The 22075-nt window shown below is 38.1% G+C and overlaps 1 protein-coding gene and 2 pseudogenes across 2 annotated transcripts; 2 read left to right on the top strand and 1 right to left on the bottom strand.

The window, feature by feature from the left end:
* The first annotated feature begins 6798 nt into the window (after positions 1 to 6798).
* LOC137743048 (DNA ligase 1-like) lies at positions 6799 to 17627 on the top strand (annotated as a pseudogene). Its single transcript, XR_015953573.1, has 15 exons — positions 6799 to 7937; positions 8030 to 8538; positions 10925 to 11031; positions 11610 to 11732; positions 11915 to 12117; positions 12247 to 12344; positions 12635 to 12722; positions 12957 to 13156; positions 14145 to 14255; positions 14562 to 14802; positions 14888 to 14944; positions 16079 to 16157; positions 16269 to 16345; positions 16424 to 16518; positions 17314 to 17627. The product of XR_015953573.1 is annotated as a DNA ligase 1-like (transcript).
* Positions 7603 to 10681, top strand: LOC137741755 (putative pentatricopeptide repeat-containing protein At3g47840 pseudogene; annotated as a pseudogene).
* A 1776-nt stretch (positions 17628 to 19403) lies between the features above and the next one.
* Positions 19404 to 21243, bottom strand: LOC137741955 (uncharacterized). Its single transcript, XM_068481663.2, has 2 exons — positions 20923 to 21243; positions 19404 to 20564 (listed from the first exon to the last, which is right to left on the bottom strand). Exons 1-2 carry the CDS (start codon positions 20983 to 20985, stop codon positions 19824 to 19826), a joined length of 804 nt encoding a protein of 267 aa, XP_068337764.2. The 5' UTR covers positions 20986 to 21243; the 3' UTR covers positions 19404 to 19823.
* Between the last annotated feature and the right edge of the window lie 832 nt (positions 21244 to 22075).

Raw genomic sequence — 22075 nt, 5'->3', positions numbered from 1 at the left:
TTGAGTTTCTTCCTTCAAGCATGTTACAAAAACTGATATTTTTTTTTCCTTTGTGATTACATGTGAATTCGTAAATGTTAACTACAACTAAGCATAAACCAAAGAGCATATGAAACTTCCATCCATGTTGTAACTTTCTTTAATAGTCATGCGATTAAAAACCAAATCCTCATCATTGTGTTGGAAAGTATCCTAAGACACAAACAAACATAAAAACAAAAACAACTCTTTTTGGGTTTTTAAAACACTCTTTTTCGATTTTTTTTTCAAATTTTCGGATTTTCTGTTTAAGACACATAAAAATACTTCAAAACACACTAAAAACACTTAAAAACAGTGAATAACAACTTTAGAAGTGATAGGTGATAAAATCCCACGAAAATCATGCAAAAACAGCTTGTTTACCCCCCACACTTAAACCAAACATTGTCCTCAATGTTTTAAGCATAGACTCACAAACAAACAACCAAATAACACAACTAACAAACATGACAATAATGGCAAATTAAAAGCAATAGAGAGTAGGGTTTAGGAACGCAAATCTGGTTGTGGGAGCCGGAGATTCCTAGGTCTTCTTTATTTGAATGCATGGGTTGCCTCCCAAGAAGCGCTTGCTTTAACGTCTTTCAGCCGGACGATACCTCCTTTTAACTTCATTAGAGCCCACGGCATGGAATTGATCTTTGAATGGAAGGTGATACTTTAAATGATCCAGTAATGGTTTAAATTCAAGATTGGGTGCATGAATCATCAACAACCTGTTAGTATAAAACGAAATTGAAATTGGAGGAGGTGGCTTACCTATGTGCTCCAATAAGAACTCAAGGATAAACACATCTTCTTTTAACGTTTCAGGGACTTTGCACTCGACCAGATTTGGTGTGAGGATTGGTCATTGTCCTGTGTCATAAAATTCAACTTCTTTGGGGTTGTTTGCTTCAAGAACATCATCTTTGACAAATTCTTGATATTCCATACTTTGCACCTTTGGAAGGGCTACCAAGATGTCTTTTTCACTTTCTTCTTCCTTGGAATTCATGAACCTGCAAGGAATAGGGACATTTGGTGGAACGGGGTTAAAAATAATTAAACTTGGAACAACCTTACCTGAATTGGATGGCGTATGAGCAATAGGTGCCTGCGGCAAAGGTGTTTCCACCCTTGCCGTGGGTTGGGTGTGTTCCTCTTCCTCAAATTGCAATCTTTCATCTTCCTTGTAATTTGATTTTGATGGTTTAGGGTCTGTTCCAACCTCCTTGCTATTTCTCAAGATGATTTCCTTGGCAGTTTCAAATCCTCCATTCGGATTTGCAATGGTTGAAATAGGGAGTTTGCCTTGGTCTCGAAATTGTCCTACGAACTCCGCTATCTGCCCAATTTGCTTTTCCAAGTGGTCCAACCTTTTGTCTTGATTTTGCATTGCTTTGTTTTGATTTTCTTGCCCCTGAGACAAATTGGTGAGTAACTTAATAACCGTATCATTATACAAAGACGTACCTGAATTTGTTTGGGCAGGTTGTGGTGGCTGCATAGGTGTTGTATAGAACTCCTCATATGGCTGCCAATATTCTCCTTGTTGAGCCTCCTTGACTTGATTTTGTGAGCCCTGCACCAAAGAAATTAATTCATTAAGAATTTGATTATAATCTATTGATGAACCTGAGTTTGGTTGGGCATATTGTATATGAGGTTGTGGTGGCTGCATAGACGTTGAATAGAACTCATCATATGGCTGCCAATATCCTTCGTTTTGAACTTGTTGAGATTCCCACCACATAGGGTTTGAGTGATCACTCCAATCTGAATTGTACAAGTTGGAAAACAAATTGTTCCTTGATTGATTATGATCTTGATAACCCCAGGTACTGACATTCTCCCAACCTCTTTGTGGACATTGATTTGCTTGATATTCTTGCCTATAAGAAGCACCAAATGTAGGGACACTTTGCATTGTGGACCCTTCAGCATACTGTGACAACTGAGAAGTAAGATTCACTATTTGAGCTTGAAGATTAGCAATTTCCATGTCTTGCTTCTTTAGTACCTGAAATCAAAGAAATAAAACTAAATCAAATATCAAAAGAAAAATAAACAAACAAACAGAGGGATTAGCAATTTTACTAATCCCCGGCAAAGGCACCAAAATTTGATGTGAAATATTCTAACACTCAAATTAAAACCCTATGATTGTAGTATATGAAAGTAGGGATCGTTTTAGGCCGGGGATTAGAAGGGATGCTAATCAACACAATTAAGACTCAAAAAAACACTAAAATAGACTCTATAGACTCTAAACTAACTTAAAACACTCAAAACAGCAACAAACACTTAAAAAGACTCAATTTTAGACCTAACAAGTGTTTTGGACGAAAATAAACCTTAACTTGACTCAAAAGACTCAAAGAAAACAGATTTTGACTCAAATAACAAGACTAAATGAAAGAGGGATTGTTTTTGACGAATTTAAAACTTAAAACAAAAACTTTGTAGAAAATACTTTGGAAAAACGAATTTAAGTGAAATAAATGGGTGAAAGGCTAGTTAGAAGGTCCTTCTCCACACATGATATATGCATACAAACCAATTTCCAGTTATTTTTCCTTTAGACTATGAATGACAACACCCCAAGTTAGTTGCATCGCACAACTAACCATCAGATTTTCCTTATTTCATTGAATTAGATGGAATATGCATCTAAACCAAATTATCTTTCTCAAGTTCCCTATATGAAACGCATGATAAAGATACATATCAAAAGCCATTAAGTTTTGTGAAAATCATAAGCATTGACAAGGCATTCATCACTATGAAACGCATGAGACTCATATCAAGGATTTACTTAACACGATTGTGACTAGCAACCTCCACTACTTGTGAATATAAGTGAATAACTCTTACGTGAAACCCCCTTATACTCTAGCATCAAATTCATGCATGCAAATTAAGTGTCGACCCCCAACCCACATACATAAACAAGTTTTAATAACTTAGATAAGCAAATCACATTCAAGACTCAAGAAACAACAACTGGATAGAATCAATTCATATAAAACATATAAGCATGGCTTCGAATTCACCTCTAACTAAAAAGAAATTAGTTCCACATGTTCGCAAAACAAAGATAATTAAACTTAAACATTAAAAACAAGGATAAAATACACCTAGAAACACTCCAGGTGGCTCCTTCTTCCTTCCTTGCTGCCAACAATGGGGATTTGTGTGAATTTAGGCTCTTGAGGTGTGGTGGATGGTGTGGTGTGAATTTGTGGTAGAGGGTGGTGGTTTTTGAGTGTTGTGGCATCATGTATTTATAGGGTGAAGGGGAGGCACGAATTTGGGCTGAAAATGAGAGGAATTAGGACTCCAAATCACCAAAGAACAAGGATACTTTCAATCAGATTCCAAGAAGGACAAGGAATAGTCCTTGTGGCAGATTCTAGAACTTCTAGAAGGGTTACATGTGGCATAAACTTAATGCACGAAAATAGGTCTTCTAGAACTTGAAATAGGTGTTTAAATGTGTAACTAATCCCCTCTAATTAGCTAGATTTAAGTCCTAACCTGATTTGGATATGGTAAGATAAGATAATGTTAGAGTTAGGAAAGGATAAGGTTGGTTAGGATAGGATAAGATAAGGTTGGATAAGGTTCCTTATTTCTTGTTATTTCCTTATCTTCTTTGCATTTGGACTTCTTTCTCTAGATTTGTAGCCTTTCCTAGCCCTTCTTGACTTCAATTTCGTCCATCCTCTTTGCTCCATGGTTAAGCTATCCAATCCATGCCCAAAACTGCTCCATTTAGCTTCAAAATGCCCTTTCTTGCTCCTTTTGCCATTAGGACCTAAAAACATACGAAAATAGCTTAAAAGACTAAAATAAATAGTAATTAACTCGCTAAATGAAAGGAAACAACATAACTAAGTAGCATAAATATGCTCCTATCAACAGCTTCTTCTCATAATGCCCTTGATATCATTTTGTCCTAGAATGACTGAAGACACATTTTGCATGAATGTTGTTAGGTTCTAAAAACACTTAAAAGTATTTTTTCGGGATTCTCTTGCACTTTTACTAAGGAATAGTTCCATAAGCATTTTCACTAGAAGCACTTTTAGCCATTTTAAAAATACTTCCAAACGAACGCTAAATCTTTGGAGCAAGCCACATCATTGAAGTAGGTGAAGAAAGTTAATTTGAAATACAAGATTGTATTCTATGGATATTTTTTCTCACACACTTCTGTGAAGTTCAGATTGCCAACATGTACAAAGATGGCACCAAAGATGACAACAAAGATGATTAGGGAACAGAGTGCTCATATTCTACTCATTTCTAGAGATGGCTTCTGTGTAAAGAGATCTGCATACATGTTGATATAGCATGTGTAAGTATCTCAATGTGAACTTTTAAAACAATAAAAGGTGCAACATATCTCAAATTCAAATTCAACGAAATAATTGTCTCTAATTCAAATTCAAGAACGCTTAGGATCAGTGGCGGATCCAGAATTTCAAGCTCGGGGGGTCCAAACATAAAAGCTCAAAAAAAAGAAAAAAATATATTAGACTAATTTTGTTCCATATCACTATTTTCTACTGAATTTGGTTCATTGAATAAATCAAGATTAATCTCAAAGGTAATAAAACCAGCAAATTCTTCTCAATAACATAACGCAATGAGTGACTCTACAAAGATAAAATTTGTTAATGTAACATATATATATATATATATATATATATATATATATATATATATTATTAATTGGGAGTTACAACTAGAGTCTAGGATTAAAAAACTTATATGAATTTGGAAGAAATAAAATTAGGTAGCTAAAGGCGGTGGAAGGGCAAATGGTGGTGGGGAATAGGGTAACTTGGGTTTAAAGTTGGAAGGTCGCGACGATTGGTGCTGGGAGTTCTTAAATATAATTTGGAGATACTAGAAAAGACCGGGGTTCTCAGGCTCTATAGAGAAAACAAAGATATTTTAGTTTTTAAATTTTTTATAATGACCTGGCTCAAAAACGCTGTCGATTTGGCTAGGTCTTTTAAAACAAAAGCTAAAAACCTAATCTTCTTCTTTGTTATAAGCACTGCTGTCTGCACATCCATGGAGGCAACAAGCCTATCCACTACACCTGCCCAAATTGTTGGAAGGTCCTGAAGATCGATCACAAGTGTTTTTTGGGCTTCCGAAGGATCCCGGGACCCCCCGGGTCCCTATATGGATCCGTCAGTGCTTGGGATAGTGGCCCATGTGTGCAAACATGGTTCACTTCGGGCATTGATGTGGTTGTCTCGACACTTACATCAATGACTAGGAATCATCCACGATATCACCTTATGATCTTCCGTTTCTCTACAAGTTCCTCAATTTATGTACGAGTTTATGGTCATTCATTCTATAAATATGGATGTTTAATTTGTGAATAAACACCGAATTGTTACGAATTACACTAAGTTGTTCCGCTGTTACTTTGGTATTAACAATCTTGAGATTTGTCAAAAATTGTAGATCGTGTTCTTAGGTGCAAATGTTGAAATTTGAATTCTTTTCAGTGAAACCCTTGTATCCATGTAGGGTTGTAGTGACTAGAAGATAATGAGGATGCACTGCTTCTTGCTTTTGAGGCAAATTGGAAAGATTGTCTGGAAACGCTACGTGCTATTTGAACCCTATCATGCTTAAAAGATCTCTTTCTTGGCGGCTAAGACAACTTGGAGCAAAATTCAATCCAATTTCCTAACTGAAGCATTTATGACTCTCTAAATTATAGGGCACGGCACAAGACCAGAACGAAAGCGAAACTCGCAATTGTAGCAAATTCATCACACTTTATCTTACTAAATTCTATAACTCTTTTGAATTACAAGACTAGTCTTATATTTAGTGTGAAAACTAGAGGTCGGCAAAATCAAAAATCCCAAAAAAAAAAAAAAAAAAACAACCAAACTTATGAGATTGTTGATTTTTCGAGGTTGACAATTTGATGATATTTCCTTTTTCTTTTTCTTTTTTTAATAAATTGAGGGTAATGTTGAAAAGTCTGAAGGCAATGAATGCCCACACAGTATGTTAGCAGAATTCTTCAGCATGGGCAGAAGTTTTCAATGCCCATGCAAAGTGAAAGTTGAATACATAGAGATTGTATAGTCAGACGAAGTGTCATAAATTTCAAAATGCATTAACTGCATCAGTTTGGAGTTGCTCTATAAATAGAGCACTCCGCATGTTTTCATGTAACAGAAAATATAAGAAGAAGCAAAACAAGAGAGAAATATCAGTAACATCATCTATTCCTCTGCCTTTTATTTGTTATTCTCTTGTGCTATAGTTTTAGTGTGGCATTTTACATCTACCTTGCACCTACCATTAAAAAGGTTATTCCTCTAACTTTGACCTTTTTATAACAGGTAACACATTGTTTTAATATTTATTTCACCATATTTCATTTGAATCTTGATTGACAAGATCAATCATTTTCTTTATAATTTTCAACTTAAAAACAGTTAAACTCCAAATAAATCAATATTTTTAGGACTAGTATTATTTTCCAAATTATCAATTGTGATGTTTGGACTGCCAATAACAATTACAAGAATAAACAAAGGGAAGTGTTATTGGCACTCTAAAAATCTCACTCTACACTACACTGCTCTACTCATGAGTGTATTTTTCTTTCCTAATATAGAAAGTTTGAACTGGAGAATGAGATTTTTTAAGTTTTAATTCTTGATAGTTAGTTAGAACGCTCAACGACATTTCCCGCCATTTCTCTCTTGAGTCTCACACCCTCACTCTCCCAAATGCTCTCCATTTGATGCTCTCACGATCTCTCTGTTCATGTCATTGTCTTCGTCTCCGCTCTCGCCGCCGTCTACACAACCCCATCTCCCTCTTCTGCCCTAAACCATCTTCTCTTCCTCTCATTTCCCTCTCCCCCCAAAGCCCTAATATTCGCGCCATGCCCTCCCGCCCCTCCGCCTTCGACGTCCTCATGTCCGGCGCCCGCACCGCCGCCGCCAAGAAAAAGCTCCAGCCTTCTTCATCCAAGAAGCGAAAAACCCCAATTGCTATCTACGCCCGAAAGTGCCGGTACAACCCAGGACCCAGAATCCGTGGAACTTAAAGCTCCGGAATCCAAGGAAATCAAAGAAGCTTAAGAAAATTCGAGCTGTGGCGACAACGAGGTAGTTCTGGCATGGAAGAAAGTGTGTGTGGCGGCGGGTGCTGAGGAGCGGACCGAGGAATTGCAGAGCCGAATGCCGCTATTGAAGAAGAAAGCCAGGGAATTTGACCCGAAATTGGTGGCGAATTGGGGCCAGGGCGAGAGGATTCCTTTTGTGTTTGTTTGTTTGGTTTTCGATTTGATTGACAAAGAGACAGGTCGGATTGTGATCACGGATATTGTTTGTAACATGTTGAGGACTGTAATGTACACCACGCCTGCGGATTTGGTTCCTATGATCTATCTTGCGGCCAATAGGATTGCACCCGCGCATGAGGGTTTGGAGCTTGGAATTGGCGATGCTTCGATTATTAAGGCGCTTGCAGAGGCTCGTGGGAGGACTGAAGCGCATGTGAAGAAGCAATAGAAGGTATTACCAATGTGGGTTTTGTGTATCCTTCTCTGTTGTACACCGCCGCAAACGTTTTGCAAAACCATGGAATCGAGGGTTTCCAATCGGGAAGCCAAGTCCGACGAGTTCAAGAAGTCTCAAGAAGAATTCAGGATTTCTCAGGCCAAATTTCGGACCGAATTCAAGACTACCACTGATTTAATTCTTGTTCAATTGAAGTTGCTTGCGGAAAAACTTGGTGTGGAATCTTCTGCAGCTACACCGACGCATCAGCCGTTCATCAAATCGACATCTCCTCTCTCTCTTGAGAAGTCTAATCAAATTGTTCTCAAGCTTCAATCCTTCCACAAGGAAAAGGTTCGTGCCGAGAGAAAGTGGATGAATTCTTGTCTCAGTACCGTCCAAAATACAAGCCCAAAAGTCCTCCTTGTCTGCAACCCATATTGAAGAGATTCAAGAAGGTTCGCGACTACAGCAAACACCACGACGATGATTCTGCGACATTTCGTTCCAACCCCAGATTTCAAGTAAGTTTTGGGTTTTCTTTGAAAGTTCTGGCTGGGGAGAACGAGAAGGTTTTCGATTTGTTTGACAGGGAAGCTAAAGATTCTGTGCAAAGTCCTCCATTTCTTGATTTTGATTACAAAACAGGTGCCACAAACGATTTGGTTTCTGGGTTCCCTGTTTCTGATTGTGAATTTATAGGAACGGAGAAAAAAATTTATGCTTCGAAATTGTTGGCCAAGAAAGGTGAAGACTCCTTGCTCTGTGATGTGGGTCTTTGTTCTTTTCCTGAAGTGGGTTCTTTCCCTGAAGTGGTTTTAATTTCGGTTGCGAAATCTGGTGAAAATGATGCCCACCATGTGTTTGTTGGACTGCAGCAAACGGTCGACATTGCTTCTTTGAAGCTTGGCTTCCATGAATTCACTCGTGACAAAGGCGGAACAAATATTCAAAGGTTCTTCATTCGAAATCAGCGACTGTTCTTGAATCTGATTGTAAGAATGGCAAATCCCAAGTTTTCATTTTGGAAATTCATGTTTCTAATGTTGAGTTCAAGAAAGCTAAATTGCCTGGTTCGCGTGCACTCTACCTGTTCGACAAAATGTCGAACTCAGGTTACATTCTTGATATTAAACTTGACTACCATACAAGCATTTGTGATAAAGGAGGTACCAAGTTTCTCTCCAGTTTTGAGTCAATGGATTTATTGGCAAGCTGTGAGGACTCAAGTTTCTGTGTTGTTATCAATCGTTCCATGGGCTACTACTGCAAGGGAATTCGGGACAAGGGTGGAACAATTAGTCAGAGGCTTTTCAATTCGAAGTCCCAGAGTAAAGATTGTGTTGCTGATTGTTCCAAGGTGGTCAAATGTGAGGTGAGTTTTGATTCTTCCATTATCATTCATAGGGAGTATGCTGGTAATTTAGAAGCTTGTATGGACAAGAACAGAAAAAATGAAAGAAAGTTCCCTCTCTCCATATTTGAAACTGCTTGCTGTGTTGTTTGCTATGTTGTTCTCGATTGTGACTACTGCAAGGGCATTCAGGATAAGGGTGGTGGCAAATTAGACTACGGGTTGCAGTTGTTTGAAAAAATGAGGATACAAGATGTCTTTTCATGGACTTCAATCATTACAACTTATGTTTGGACAGGTCAAGAGGACCGTGCAATCAAAGCCTTTATAAGAATGCAGGAACCGGTGTCAGTCCTAACGAATACACTTTTGCAGGTGTCATATCTAGAGTTGCCAATCTTGCTAGAGTTGAATGGGGTGAACAATTGCATGCCCACGTTTTACAAAGGGGTCTTATCTCTTTGTTGTTGGTGGGAAATTCCATTGTAACCATGTATGCGAAATGTGGGTGTTTGGCTTCAGGTTCTAAGGTATTTCATGAGATGAGCAGGAGAGATATTGTTTCATGGAGCACTTTAATTGCCGGGTATTCTCAAGGAGGTTACGGGGAAGAAGCTTTTCAGTTTTTGTCGTGGATGAGAAAGGACGGACCACAACCAAATGAGTTTGCTCTTGCTAGTGTATTGAGTGTTTGTGGAAGCATGGCAATGCTTGAACAAGGGAAACAACTGCACGCTCATGTTCTGTTTGTCGGTTTAGAGTTTACATCTATGGTACAAAGTGCTCTTGTGAATATGCATTCGAAATGTGGAAGTATAAAAGAAGCTGCAAAGATCTTTGATGTGACAGAACTTAGTGATATTATTTCATGGACGGCGATGATTAATGGATATGCTGAACATGGGTTCTACCGAGAACCCATTGTTCTGTTTAAGAAGATTCCTAGGGTTGGTCTGAAACTAGACTTGGTGACCTTCATCGGTGTTCTTGTTGCTTGTTGCCATGCTGGAATGGTTGATCTTGGTTTCCACTACAATTCAATGAGCAATGACTTTGGGATTAATCCTGCAAAAGAACACTATGGCTGGTCGTTGATCTCCTCTATCAAGCTGGACGGTTAGGTGAGGCAGAGGATATGATCAAAAGTATGCCATTTCAACAGGATGATGTTGTTTGGTCTACTCTCCTTAGAGCTTGTAGGCTCCATGGTGACACCGACTATGGAAGACGTGCTGTAGATGAGATCCTTAAATTGGATCCGAGTTGTGCAGCGACTCACATAACCCTGGCCAACATGTATGCTGCTAAAGGAAAATGGAGGGATGCGGTAGAAGTAAGGAAAATGATGAGATCGAAGGGGGTAATTAAGGAGCTGGGATGGTCCTGGATAAAGGTCAAGGATCAACTTTCTGCATTTGTCGCTGGTTTGTCAGAAAATTGGTTCTTCACTAATTGACGTTGGAGTGATTTGAAGCTCCAGTTTTCAGAAATTGTTGATCCTTTAATACATTCTTGTGATTTTGTTGTTCCCGGTTTTATTGCTGGTTTTCAATTGTACTTAGTTCAAATTGTAAATCTTACTTTGTAAGATTGGTTTTAAGGGAGGGGTATTGTTAGGATACTGCCAGATGGCATACTAGGATGATGACATCTGTACAAGGTTGTTAGTAGTTAGTTACTTGTTAATGGATAAGTAGGAGAATGTAAAGATGGAAAGGCAGTTAATGAAATTGTATTGTTTGTATTGTTCTTATGTTACTCTCTTTTTGTGCAATTGTGGAAGATGTAGAGCAGGTTATAACAAATATAATGCGGGGAGGTTAATGAACCAAAAAGTCATAAATCTTTGCCCGACATAGTTGATTTGTGTCATTACATCATGGCGAGTTGTGTGGGATTTTTTAAATCTTCTACTATCTGAGTTACCTGTCACGTTACATGCTTTTTGTGTTTTAAATCTTCTAGGAAGTTCACTCTCATTATGCAGTTCATTTTTCTTTCCTTTACTGGTCGTGTTGCAAACGGAGACCATTCTTCGCAAGCCTGACGCATTAACAGTCACCAAGGTTTTCAGTACATTTCGTCGACTTGCCATGAGCTGCTTTATGTAGGGGCCTGGACTTGATAAGTACAATTTTTTTTCTCAATTGATTTTTTTTTTTTTGCCTTTCCGAGTACTATAACTTTATATGGATTCTGTTAATAAGTTATTACATTTTCAAAACAATGTGTGAGTGTAAATTTGGTGAAACATTTACACTGCCTTTATGTTTCTTCTCAAAAGAACATTTTGTTTGGAAATTTTCATTTTAGCTAGAACTAGAAACAAAAGGACGATTATTGTATATTACGAATTATGAAAGCTAAAAGGGGTTAAATTATGTTCCTTCATGTTGTTTATCAAGGAGAATTTCCCTTTTACTTTTGATGTACCAAATTATTGTAAATATTTAGGGAAAATAACTATTGTGGAGATGGTTAGATTTTACCAAATGTAGTTGACCAACATAATATTATACTGTACGGGATGCAGTTAGCTGGTGAACTTTTTTCTCTTTGGTAATTTTACCATTACTGGTGGATAAGATATGAAGCTTCTGCGGAGGGGTTAAATTTTTATATTATAGGATATTTTTCTTGTAATTAACTTACCCTCGCTTTTGAAATTCAACAGGAATCTGGGAAGGATAGTCAGGAGAAGAAAAAAAACCATATCAAGGCACTTCTTGTTGCTGCTACTGACTGTGAACCTTTATATCCGATCCGTTTGCTTCAGGTTGCAATTCGGTCACAGAGTAATTTTGTTGATCTAGAGAATCGTCATGCCATCAAATTTTGTTGATACTGAGTATATGATATGCTAATGAATTGGCAATATGATAAGTGTTTAGATCCTTTTGTGTCTTGTAGGGTTATTTAGTAGATAACAAGAATTTTGGCTGTTATACAAATATGCTTGATTTTATGAAAATATAAGTATTTCCAATCAGCTACGATAAAATCGTCCCTGCCCTTTTAAGTGGCAGCGTGTGGAATCTTCCAGAGATATGCAACTTTACTTTGGGTGTCCCAGTTGGACCTATGCTAGCAAAACCAACTAAAGGGGTGTCTGAGATTGTACAGAAGTTTCAGGATACAGAATACACAAGTGAATACAAGTATGATGGAGAACGTGCCCAGGTGATACCATCTTGTTAATTCCAGCATGTAATCTTGTTTGCTTTGTGTTATGTTGTATACCATCGCGTGCTTCCTTTTTCTTTTTCTTTTTCTTTTTTCTGGTTACAATAACGTCCCCATTTCTTACAGATACATTTCATGGAAAATGGTTCGGTTGAGATATACAGTCGAAATGCTGAAAGAAACACTGGAAAGTACCCTGATGTTGTTGTTGTTGCAGTGTCGAGGTACGCTTCTATCTTGGTTGTATGATATTGCATATTGAACTTAGGTGTGAGAATACGTGGGGAGTTTGTTACTCTGGAATAAAATCCAAAAGTTTGAGTTCTCTGGTAATATAAACTGAATCAATCGGTAGTGCATTTAACCGTGAGCGATGGGTAAATAGTTTGTTGGTTATTTATTTATCATGAAAGAGCTCTATGGTGGCAACTTCATGTTATCCAACCTCATTTTATCCAGAATGTTAATTGTGCTCCTGAATTTTTATCTACTAATGTTTTCTGTCAGCTTGCAGGTTAAAGAAGTCATATGTAACATCATTTGTTTTGGATTGCGAAATCGTTGCTTATGACTGTGAAAAACAGAAAATTCTGCCGTTCCAGGTAAATTATTTCCGCACCGCAGTCCAGATTTTATTCTTGGTGCTCTTCATGATGGTTTCCTACCCACCTATAGGAGTTGGGCTGACTCCATATTTGTTTTCGTCCCAGAAATCTTCTCAAATGTAAGTCAAAACATTTTGAGTAATGCACTTACGGAAGAGCAGCAGTTACCCTCTAATTTTGATTATTGTTGAGTTAGGATATAAAAGACTTCATGAGATATTATCGTTTCAGGTACTCAGCACTAGACCTCGTAAAAATGTGAGCGTGAGTGATATCAAGGTTGAAGTCTGCATATTTTCTTTTGATATGTTGTATATTAATGGCCGACCACTTATTCAGGAACAACTGAAAGTTCGTAGAGAGGTATAGCTTTTTTCTTTCTTCTCAATTCAGTTTACAATTTACTGTTATTTCTCTTTTGGATGGGAGCAATTGGGCTTCTCTGGAAATTAATAACTAATATCCAAGTCCTGCATATCGTATGACCAGCATGTCTGATTGATTATTTAGTAGAGTAAAACGAATTGACTTCGAAATTTACTATTTCTTTTTCTTGATGTTGTTAGGATGTAAGGAGGTCATTGTTTTTCTTTGAGTCTCTATCTTTGTCGTTCCTATTCATGAGTTGAATTTATATTAATGCTGATAGCTTCCCTTAGTTTTTGGACTGGTATATAACCAGTTTGATTAAGCAGCTTTCAGTGGCATCTCTAATTTCCTTTAGGAACAAAAACTGCCAAAAGGTTTATAAATGAAGCAGCGGCTAGCACACTAAGATAGACCACTTGGAGAACACAAAGCCTTTTTTTTTTTCTCGGTCATTTGGTCCATATCTGGTGTGGGCGTTAGAGCATTGCAATGACCTTTCCCCAGTACGAGAGGACCGGGAAGGATGCACCTCTGGTGTAATAGAAGTTAATTATTAATGGGAAAAGGTTATATTCTACATACATGTAACAAAGTAATGGGCAGTAGTATCATTCAAGATTTCACCTATTGAAACTTTACATCTTGTCATTCGATCTCTATGCATTAGTTTCATGTGTCTAGAATGGGGAGTGCGTGAAGTTTAAAGTGCCAACTGTCCTTTTCTAGTAGTTTTTTCTTGGTTGAGGATGCCTTAGGGCATCAATAGTATTACTTCATAGGAAAATTTTAACCTTAATGAAACTGAAAAATAAAGCGCAAGAAGAGACGGAACAAGGTGTTATCATCTATACTGGATAGTGTTCATTACAGTGAGATTATAGAAGGGTGCCCCATTTACTAATTCAATTTAGTTGCTACAATTATTGTTGAGGTTTGATTTATAAGAAAAAGTTCTGTATTTCTAATGTTTTCTGACCATTCTTCTTGTTCTGCCTTTACACCAGAAAGTAACAATATATTCTTACACGTGAGGTGCAGTGTCTGTATGACTCTGTATGACTCATTTGTGGAAGAAGCTGGATTTTTTCAGTTTGCCACAGCATTAACATCAAATGATATTGATGAAATACAAAAGTTTCTTGATGCTGCTGACAGTTCAAGGTATTCACTTTGTTCTTTTGACTTTTCAGGGGGCAAATTGATATTACATTAAACAAAGCAATTCAAATTTCGTAAATGTGCTGACATTGGACTTGAATTACACTAGGGTTGCAAATTGTGCACAAATACATTTCATGAAGGTGGAAAATAGTACTACTAATTAATTTATGAATTTCTGTCTTAGAATTTAATTTAATTGTGGTTAGGCCTTTCCCTTGCATTGGATCCCAGTTTACTTTTACCTTTATAAGTTTGTTCTCATTGAGCTATGCCCTTCTTACGTTATTCCTTCATCCTGGATTGCAGTTCCGAGGGTTTAATTATTAAAACATTGAATAAAGATGCTACCTACGAGCCTTCAAAGCGGTCACTTAACTGGCTGAAATTGAAGAAAGATTACAACTTTTTCAGTGATTTCCAAATCTGTTGTACCTATTACTGATCGGTCTGCTGTATATCTTGATGCTATACAGGCACTGGACTCACTGAAGCAATGCTTGAAGAACGTTCTGCCAGTCTCCTTACTAAAGTGATACCCAAACCTAAGGTCTATGATTCCTTCTTTCGGTCTGATTTTTACGTATTTGGTTCTTCGGATTCTCTTGCTAATTTTGCGTTCTTGTCAATTCCAGTCATATTATAGGTATTCTGATTCATTGAATCCAGATGTATGGTTTGATCCCTCAGAGGTAGTAACCATTGCCTTTTTCTTCTGTGCATATACCTCTTTAATAGAACTCCCTCAGCACTTCGATTGTGTTGCCGAGTTCATTTTGCATATTCAGGGCATGTTTGATATACAGGATTTGCTTGGCTTGGACTACTTACAGGAATTAGCGTAGATTTACTTGGCGTGAATTTATTTTTGTCCCATGTTTGGCGTGTTTTCACTAGAAGGCAAGATAGTGCCCACAGAGCTGTAAAAAAACATGTAATAGTATTTATAAAAGACTTCCCAGACCTGACACCAGTCCCAGTTATCACTTAATGCTACACCCGTACACCTGTACACCTCCATCAGCTATAAGAAGTAGGAGAAACCAGTAGCGCTCTCGTCGTTAGAGTTGACAAAGTGAGAAGTAGGGCTTCTTTGGCCCCCGTTTTCAACTTGGCCAGAACAGTGAGACCTAAGGATGCATGAGTCACCCCCAGTCTGGTTCCAAAATAAGGCCATGTTTGATAGAATCAGGATAAAACTAGCCCTATCCGGGATGCTAGTCCCGAGGAACAAACGTACCCAAAGAGTTAGAATTGTTGGCCCTGATTACCTTTTCGTTGAAGCACATCCTGGACAGTATTTGATCCGTCCAGTAGTTTGGATTCAGAATAATAGACTAGATTGATCTTTGAGAACATCCATATAGTAGACTAGATTGATCCTGTTTTTGATACAAGTAAAAGTTACCATCAAAATTCATGGAATGGTGCTCTTTTTGAATTATTTCTCGCATGTGTATTAGTTTGTAAAATTGTTCCATGGGTTGAGCTACTATAAGTCTCAACTTATTTGCAGAATATAAAGAAATTATCAAAGTGGTAAACTACAAATTTGCGGAAAATGCTGAATATTTCATCTTAACAAGAATATTAAAAAGGTGTAATGTGACCAAAATTTGTTTCAAATTACAAGAATTGCCTTTTTTTTTTTCTTTTCTTTTAGCCTCAAAATGATGTGGTGATCGAATATTATTGTTATCTACTGAGAAATTAGCAGCAACCGTGTTTCTAGGTATGCATTCCTGAACATTTAGGCATTTCAACCATGAAAAAGAATACAGCTTCTTCTCGTAATGCCTTTGGTGTCTGTTTTTTTTTCTTCTCAGGTTTGGGAGGTGAAAGCTGCGGACCTGACTATTAGCCCCGTTCATCGTGCTGCAGTTGGCATAGTGGATGCTAATAAGGTTCACTGGATTATATTTTATTTTACTTGTCAATATTTGCTATTACTTTGTGAAATGTGAATTAGATGATGTGTTTTCTTCATCTAATTCTATGTGCACGTGAGATCAGGGTATCTCTCTCTCCGCTTTCCACGTCTAATTCGTGTTCGGGGAGATAAACCTCCAGAGCAAGCCACATCGTCTGAACAGGTGAAGAAAGTTAATTTGAAACGCAAAATTGTACAATATTGATATGTATCTGCTCTCACACACTTGTTCTAAGTTCAGGTAGCGGAGTTGTATAATGCTCAAGCCATCAACCATTCAAACAATCAAATTGACAACGGAGCCGATGTCTTCTGGGTAAAGAAAGCAGCAGTCATGTGAGTATCTCAATGTGAATTTTTAAAGTTTAGGCCGATAGAGTTTAAGCGTTACATGATGGATTGCCATTCTTGGGTGCTTTCACCCATAGTCTGGTGCCAGAGGCTACATATAGAGGAGTCAAAACATTGAGAATTTTATATTGGGCTGCTCATCATTTAGGATTTAATTGTTTGTTACGAAACTCTCGAGTTCATATTGTGTGCAAACATTGTTAACTCCGCCCAATGATGCGGTTGGGCCCACACTTACATCAACGACCAGGAGTCATTCTTGCACGCCTTGGCGACTGTCCCTAGCATATTTCTTTCATAATAGCATAGGCACAGCTGTGTTGTGTGCTTGTCTACATCCATTTCAACACATTGCGCCTAAAAATACGATTCCGCCATGTTACTTGAGTACATGGCTGCATCAAATCTTCAAACCCCCAAAAGAAGGGTAATGTAATGTATAGAATGGTCTAGAAGTCCTAGTTCTAAGATGTAATGATAACAAAGGAGAAGAAGGGGATGTGACAGAGATGCTTCCAGTTTGAAAGGATGGGATTAGGATTAAGATTAGGGAGGTCTTGTCTTAATCCTTTGAACCATGAGCTGTTGGTCAAGAGGGTCATTCTCAAACCAGTGAATCTTCGATTCCTTTAGCCTCTGCCGTGTTGAACAAGCAATGATTTTAGTCAGCCACCGCTTCAGGATTTGGATTGTTTTTCCTTTTGGTCCAAATATTCTAACTAGTTATGGGTTTTTCACATTTGCCTCCAGAAACTTTAACGTATTTTGAGTTATTAGTAGGGTTGGGCACGGTTCGGGCTGGCCGGTGAAAGTTTCAAGTCCCTTCAACTTCAGTACCAATCTCCGGTGAAGATTTCAAGTGCATTATCGATGTGGAATTGTTTGGTCCTTAAGTCTTCTCTGTTACTCAAAATGTTAGCTTTTTCAACTTTTGTTATAAGTGTGGTTGATTGTCGACTGTTGATACACGTTGTTAGTTTTTATTTGTTAAATGTGTACAATCAAAAGAAAATTTGAAACAGTCGCATAATTATTGTTATGTATGTATTATTATTGGTGGATTTGAAAAGCCCATGGAGTTACGTTTTCAATTTGGAGGATGACTCGAACGATGGGCAATAAAATTGCAATCACTGGCTTCCAAGGAACTTTCCTCTTGTAGTTGTAAACCACTACTACATTACTATATAATTTAATCCCATGTTTTACATAGCTTTAAACAGTATAATAACAAAAGTATAATGTGTAAGTTTTAACTTACAAGCACTTAATTTACGTGTTATAAGCTGAAACACAAATTATGTGAAGTATTATTCTAAGAGTAGACGATATAGTTGATATGTCTAACTTTTAAGGTATATTAATAAAAAACAAATCCACAAGCTATATTTTAAGTAGAATAGTAACGCCACATGGTTGTCTTCTAAGTACACTTAAAATAATACTCATGCGCTTGATCTAGTTAAGTTTGCTAGATCAATATGCTCTCCTTCCATTCTAAAGTTGGCAAATCTCATTCTCGCAGTTTGGGTTGAATTAAAATTTCTCTAGAATATTTACATCAGGACTAAGTTTTTAAAGTATTGAGAATGTGCTCCATGAGCATTACAAAAGATATGTGAGTAATTTGTCAATTCCTACTAAAAAAAAGCCAGCTGCAAATCCCTCTGGCATGCCCTTGTAATGCTCATAGACAATATTCATAACCTCCTCAGCCTAACATTTTGTAATCCATTCAATTATAACCGGACCTAAGAAGTGAAAATCTCTCGCCAAAACACGAACTAATTGAAATGTAATTATTTTAACAACAAACCATACTTTACAAGAGAATAGTATGGGCCGGGGAATTGCTATATTAGAGAGCTTTGGTTTGGAACGTCACATGTGACATGTCTCCATGTGCAAGTCGAGTTGTTTTCTTGTTGAAAACCTAACGTCTTGTCACTTGGCTCACTTGTGGCCTAAGTCCGATACATACAAGGACTGCAACTATTTGAGCTGTGCATACAACCAAAATTGCTCCATGACTTCTTCTATCTACCAAAACTTACTAATATTACCTAAATAGCTTTTGATGGTGCCACAACTGATGGAATATATTGTACTCGGCTCTCAATTTTCACTTGGAATAGTAAACTGGGCTTCTACCTTCATTTTCTAAACGACTTTAGCTGCAACAAGATGTATTATCAATATACACATGCTTCTTTCTCTCTATCTCTCTCTTTACAAGTCGCGACACGTAAGAAGAGAGAAGAAAAAGAACTTTATACACCTCGTTGCAACTGAGTTTCTCTCGTAAGTTTTGGGAGTACTTAACGTGTGCCCTCATTGCTCATTGCCAATGAATTAGCAACTGCAAAGTCAACTGAGTATGTTTTAGTAATGAAATGCTATTGGCAAGTAGGATTAACCTGCAATAATTTGCTCCACTTTTGAGAGATAAAGGCTTAAGCTAAATAAGTATAAACAAGTAAGTGGGTGCAGCTTAGAAAAAAAAAATGCTTTAGTTAATTTAGAATTAAAAATTAAACTAGAAAGGAGGGAGAACAAATATTGATGTTGAGAGAATTCAACATGGGGATTGGACTTGAACAATCATGCTTCCCCCCAAATATATATTTATATATATATGTATATATATAATCATACATCACACCAGTAGCAGATCCTGATTCTGATTTTTGGGTTCCACTCAAACCGACAAGCAGGGCTCTTAACCTTTCTGGTTGTTGGCCACACCACCCATCTTCTCCAAAACTTCAACAACTCCACACCTACAATCTTAGTGTTTGATTTGCTCCGTCTCAATCTAGAGAACTCCCGGGGCAGAGCTTCCGAACCGCGTTACCCGTCGGACCAAGACAAACAAAATGAACATAACTTACTGAACTAGAATAAGAGTTACATTTTCCATCCCACAACAATTTGGATAAAATTCCAAGTCCCCTTTCACATTATGGACCAAAATAGAATGTGAAGGGCCATAAAGAAAATAGGCAAATTTAAACCCCCAATAAACAAACAAAGCTCTCTGAATTTTTTACTGCCTTCTTCTCTCGCTGAGTTAACCTGGAAACAAACCTCTCTCTCTCTCTCTCTCTCTCTCTCTCTCTCTCTGTACAAATGCTAGATGGATAAGTCACAAAAACCCAATTGAAATTTTGGAAATTCATGGTTTTGTTTTCATCCTCACTAACCTTTTAGTTGTATTAATTTTTAAAAATATCGAACCGTAAAAATAAGGGGTAGATTAATACTAATAATCTGAAGCAGCAGCTGCAGAGTCAGCGGAGGGCAACCCTTTGGAACTTGGTCTCTGGAGGAGAGGCAGAGCCCTCACAGAGGACTCTCTTTCTGTTGACTATGCCGCAGCTAACGTTGGCCAAGGAGGAGTCTTGGTGCTGGAGCTGGGTGTGCAATGGTGGTTGAGGTGGTGGTGAAGGAATGGTCACAGGGGGGATCTCAAACGACTCCAGCGGTGGCGGCGGGTGTCTCCACTGCGGCAGAGGGCCTGCCAGAAGTAGGGTTTGAAGCAACGGACCGGCTTTCATCACAGCCTGCAAAAGCTTTCCCTTTTCAGGCAGCGGCTTCTCAGGCAGCAGCTCCACTGATGGGTGTGGCAATGATGGTCCTGGTGGCAGCTGCTGGGTTTGCTGAATTGGGTCAATAACTGGGGAAGAAACAATGCTTTCTTCACAATCTGAGGAGGAGAAGCCATTGTTGGAGTCGATTCCTCTTCTGGGTTCGTCTTCAATGCTTGAAATTCCAGAGAGAGGAGCTGTTTGCTGATTCTGCTGGGTTTGCTGGTGTTGCTGCTGCTGGGTTTGTTGGAGGAGGAGTTTTTCAAGGAGGAGTCTGTGGCATTTGCCTTGGGCTTCATCTCTTTCTCTGATGGCTTTTTGGAGCAGATCTTTGAGATGGGATATCTGATCATCTCTTTTTCTTAGCTCCTCTTGAACTGTTGCTCTTGTTTGCTCAAGCTCCACGGTTGTGTACAAAAGGGACTGCCTCAACTCTTCCATGCTCTGTGTGATCATAAAAATTTGTAAATTTTTAGCAAAAAATTCAGAAAAGTAATAAAATTTGAGGTTTTGGGTCTCAAATTGTTAGAAATAGAAACCCCATTATGCAAATTTAAGCACGCCATCAGCCCTCGGGTTAGCAGGACACTCCGCCCGAGGGCTCGGGACGTGCTTGAATTTGCATGATGAGAAGCTCACCAAAACCCAAGTAAAGTTGTAAAATTGAAAGTCGGGAATGAAATTGTGGAGAAGAGAAACCCCATTGTGCAAATTCAAGGAGCAAATTAGACTATAAGTTCAGAAAGCTCCAAAGAAGCCGAAAATTTACAAAAATTGTGTTTGTTTTTGGTTGCTTTGGTACCTTTCCTTGGCAGTAGTAAGCCCAGCTGCTAAGAAGAGGGCTGCTGCTGTGGTGGTTGTTCATGCTGGTGTGAAGAAATGGAACCAAAAGTGAAGTGTGTGCGAGAGAGAGGGAGAGAAAGAGAGAGAGAGAGAGAGGTGGGGGTTTTGAGTGGTGGTTCTAGGTCTTATAACAAGGAGCTCAAGTCACTGTTTTCTTCTGTTGTTTGTTCCTTTTCTTCCTCACTGGAGGAGGTTGGACAAAAGGCAAAAGGCCAAAAAAGCCACCCAACCCAAAGGCCAATTCCTCTCTCTCTCTCTCTCTCTCTCTCTCTCTCTCTCTGTGACAGTCACTAGTCAGTCCTAATGCCTAATATGGCTATGTGGATGGGTGCGTGGAGAGGGTCACTGTTGAGCAAACCAGCGCGGGGAATCGTATATCAGCGGTAAAAGTGAGTCACAAAACCAGTCTTGCCATGTTTTTACTTTTTCCACCAACTTGTACAAAATGGGAAAGAAATTCTGCAGAAAATGTATCATCCAAATTTCTGAAAAAGCCTTTACTATCTTAAAGGTAATTATAATTGAAAAAAAGCACAAAACTTGATAAGACACTAAAAATTTATAAATTATGGGTATGCTTTTCCATTATATTTGGTAAATGGCTTTTGTTTGACAAGTGAATAGTGTTTAAACGCCAGAATTTGAAGCAAACAGTGACCATATATTCGTTTGGTTTTTTTGTTTTTATATTTTTATTCACTTTCACATATTAGCAAACTTTTCAAAATCGAACCGAATCTGTACTCAAAAAAGGGAATTGGTTTGTCCTTGGAATTGTGACAATGTAACCCAGGACAAGAAATTACACAGAAAAAAGTAGTTGACACTATGACGTCACTAATAACTAATATAATGTTATGAGTAAACTCTCTTAACACGGTTTTGTATGAGTAGCCCGAGGTACAATGGTGATTGTAAATCAATTTTATGGAAGTTTCTCTCACAAGGCAACAATACATCCAGGTTTCAGTTTGGTTTAACTCCCCCAAAGGATTAGTCAAATGCCTAGACAACTTCATTTTACTGCTCCATGTAAGTGATGGATTGCCTGGTGGTTAGGGCATTCCTCTTCAATCAACTGAGTCCGGATTCAAACCTTCGAGTGACTATTT

The sequence above is a fragment of the Pyrus communis genome, chromosome 11 (genome assembly GCF_041283825.1).
Source record: "Pyrus communis isolate YQ-2024b chromosome 11, ASM4128382v1, whole genome shotgun sequence".
In the NCBI taxonomy this organism is placed as follows: domain Eukaryota; kingdom Viridiplantae; phylum Streptophyta; class Magnoliopsida; order Rosales; family Rosaceae; genus Pyrus; species Pyrus communis.
The sequence above is the reverse complement of the archived record's forward strand: the minus strand, read 5'-3'. Positions and strand labels throughout refer to the sequence as shown.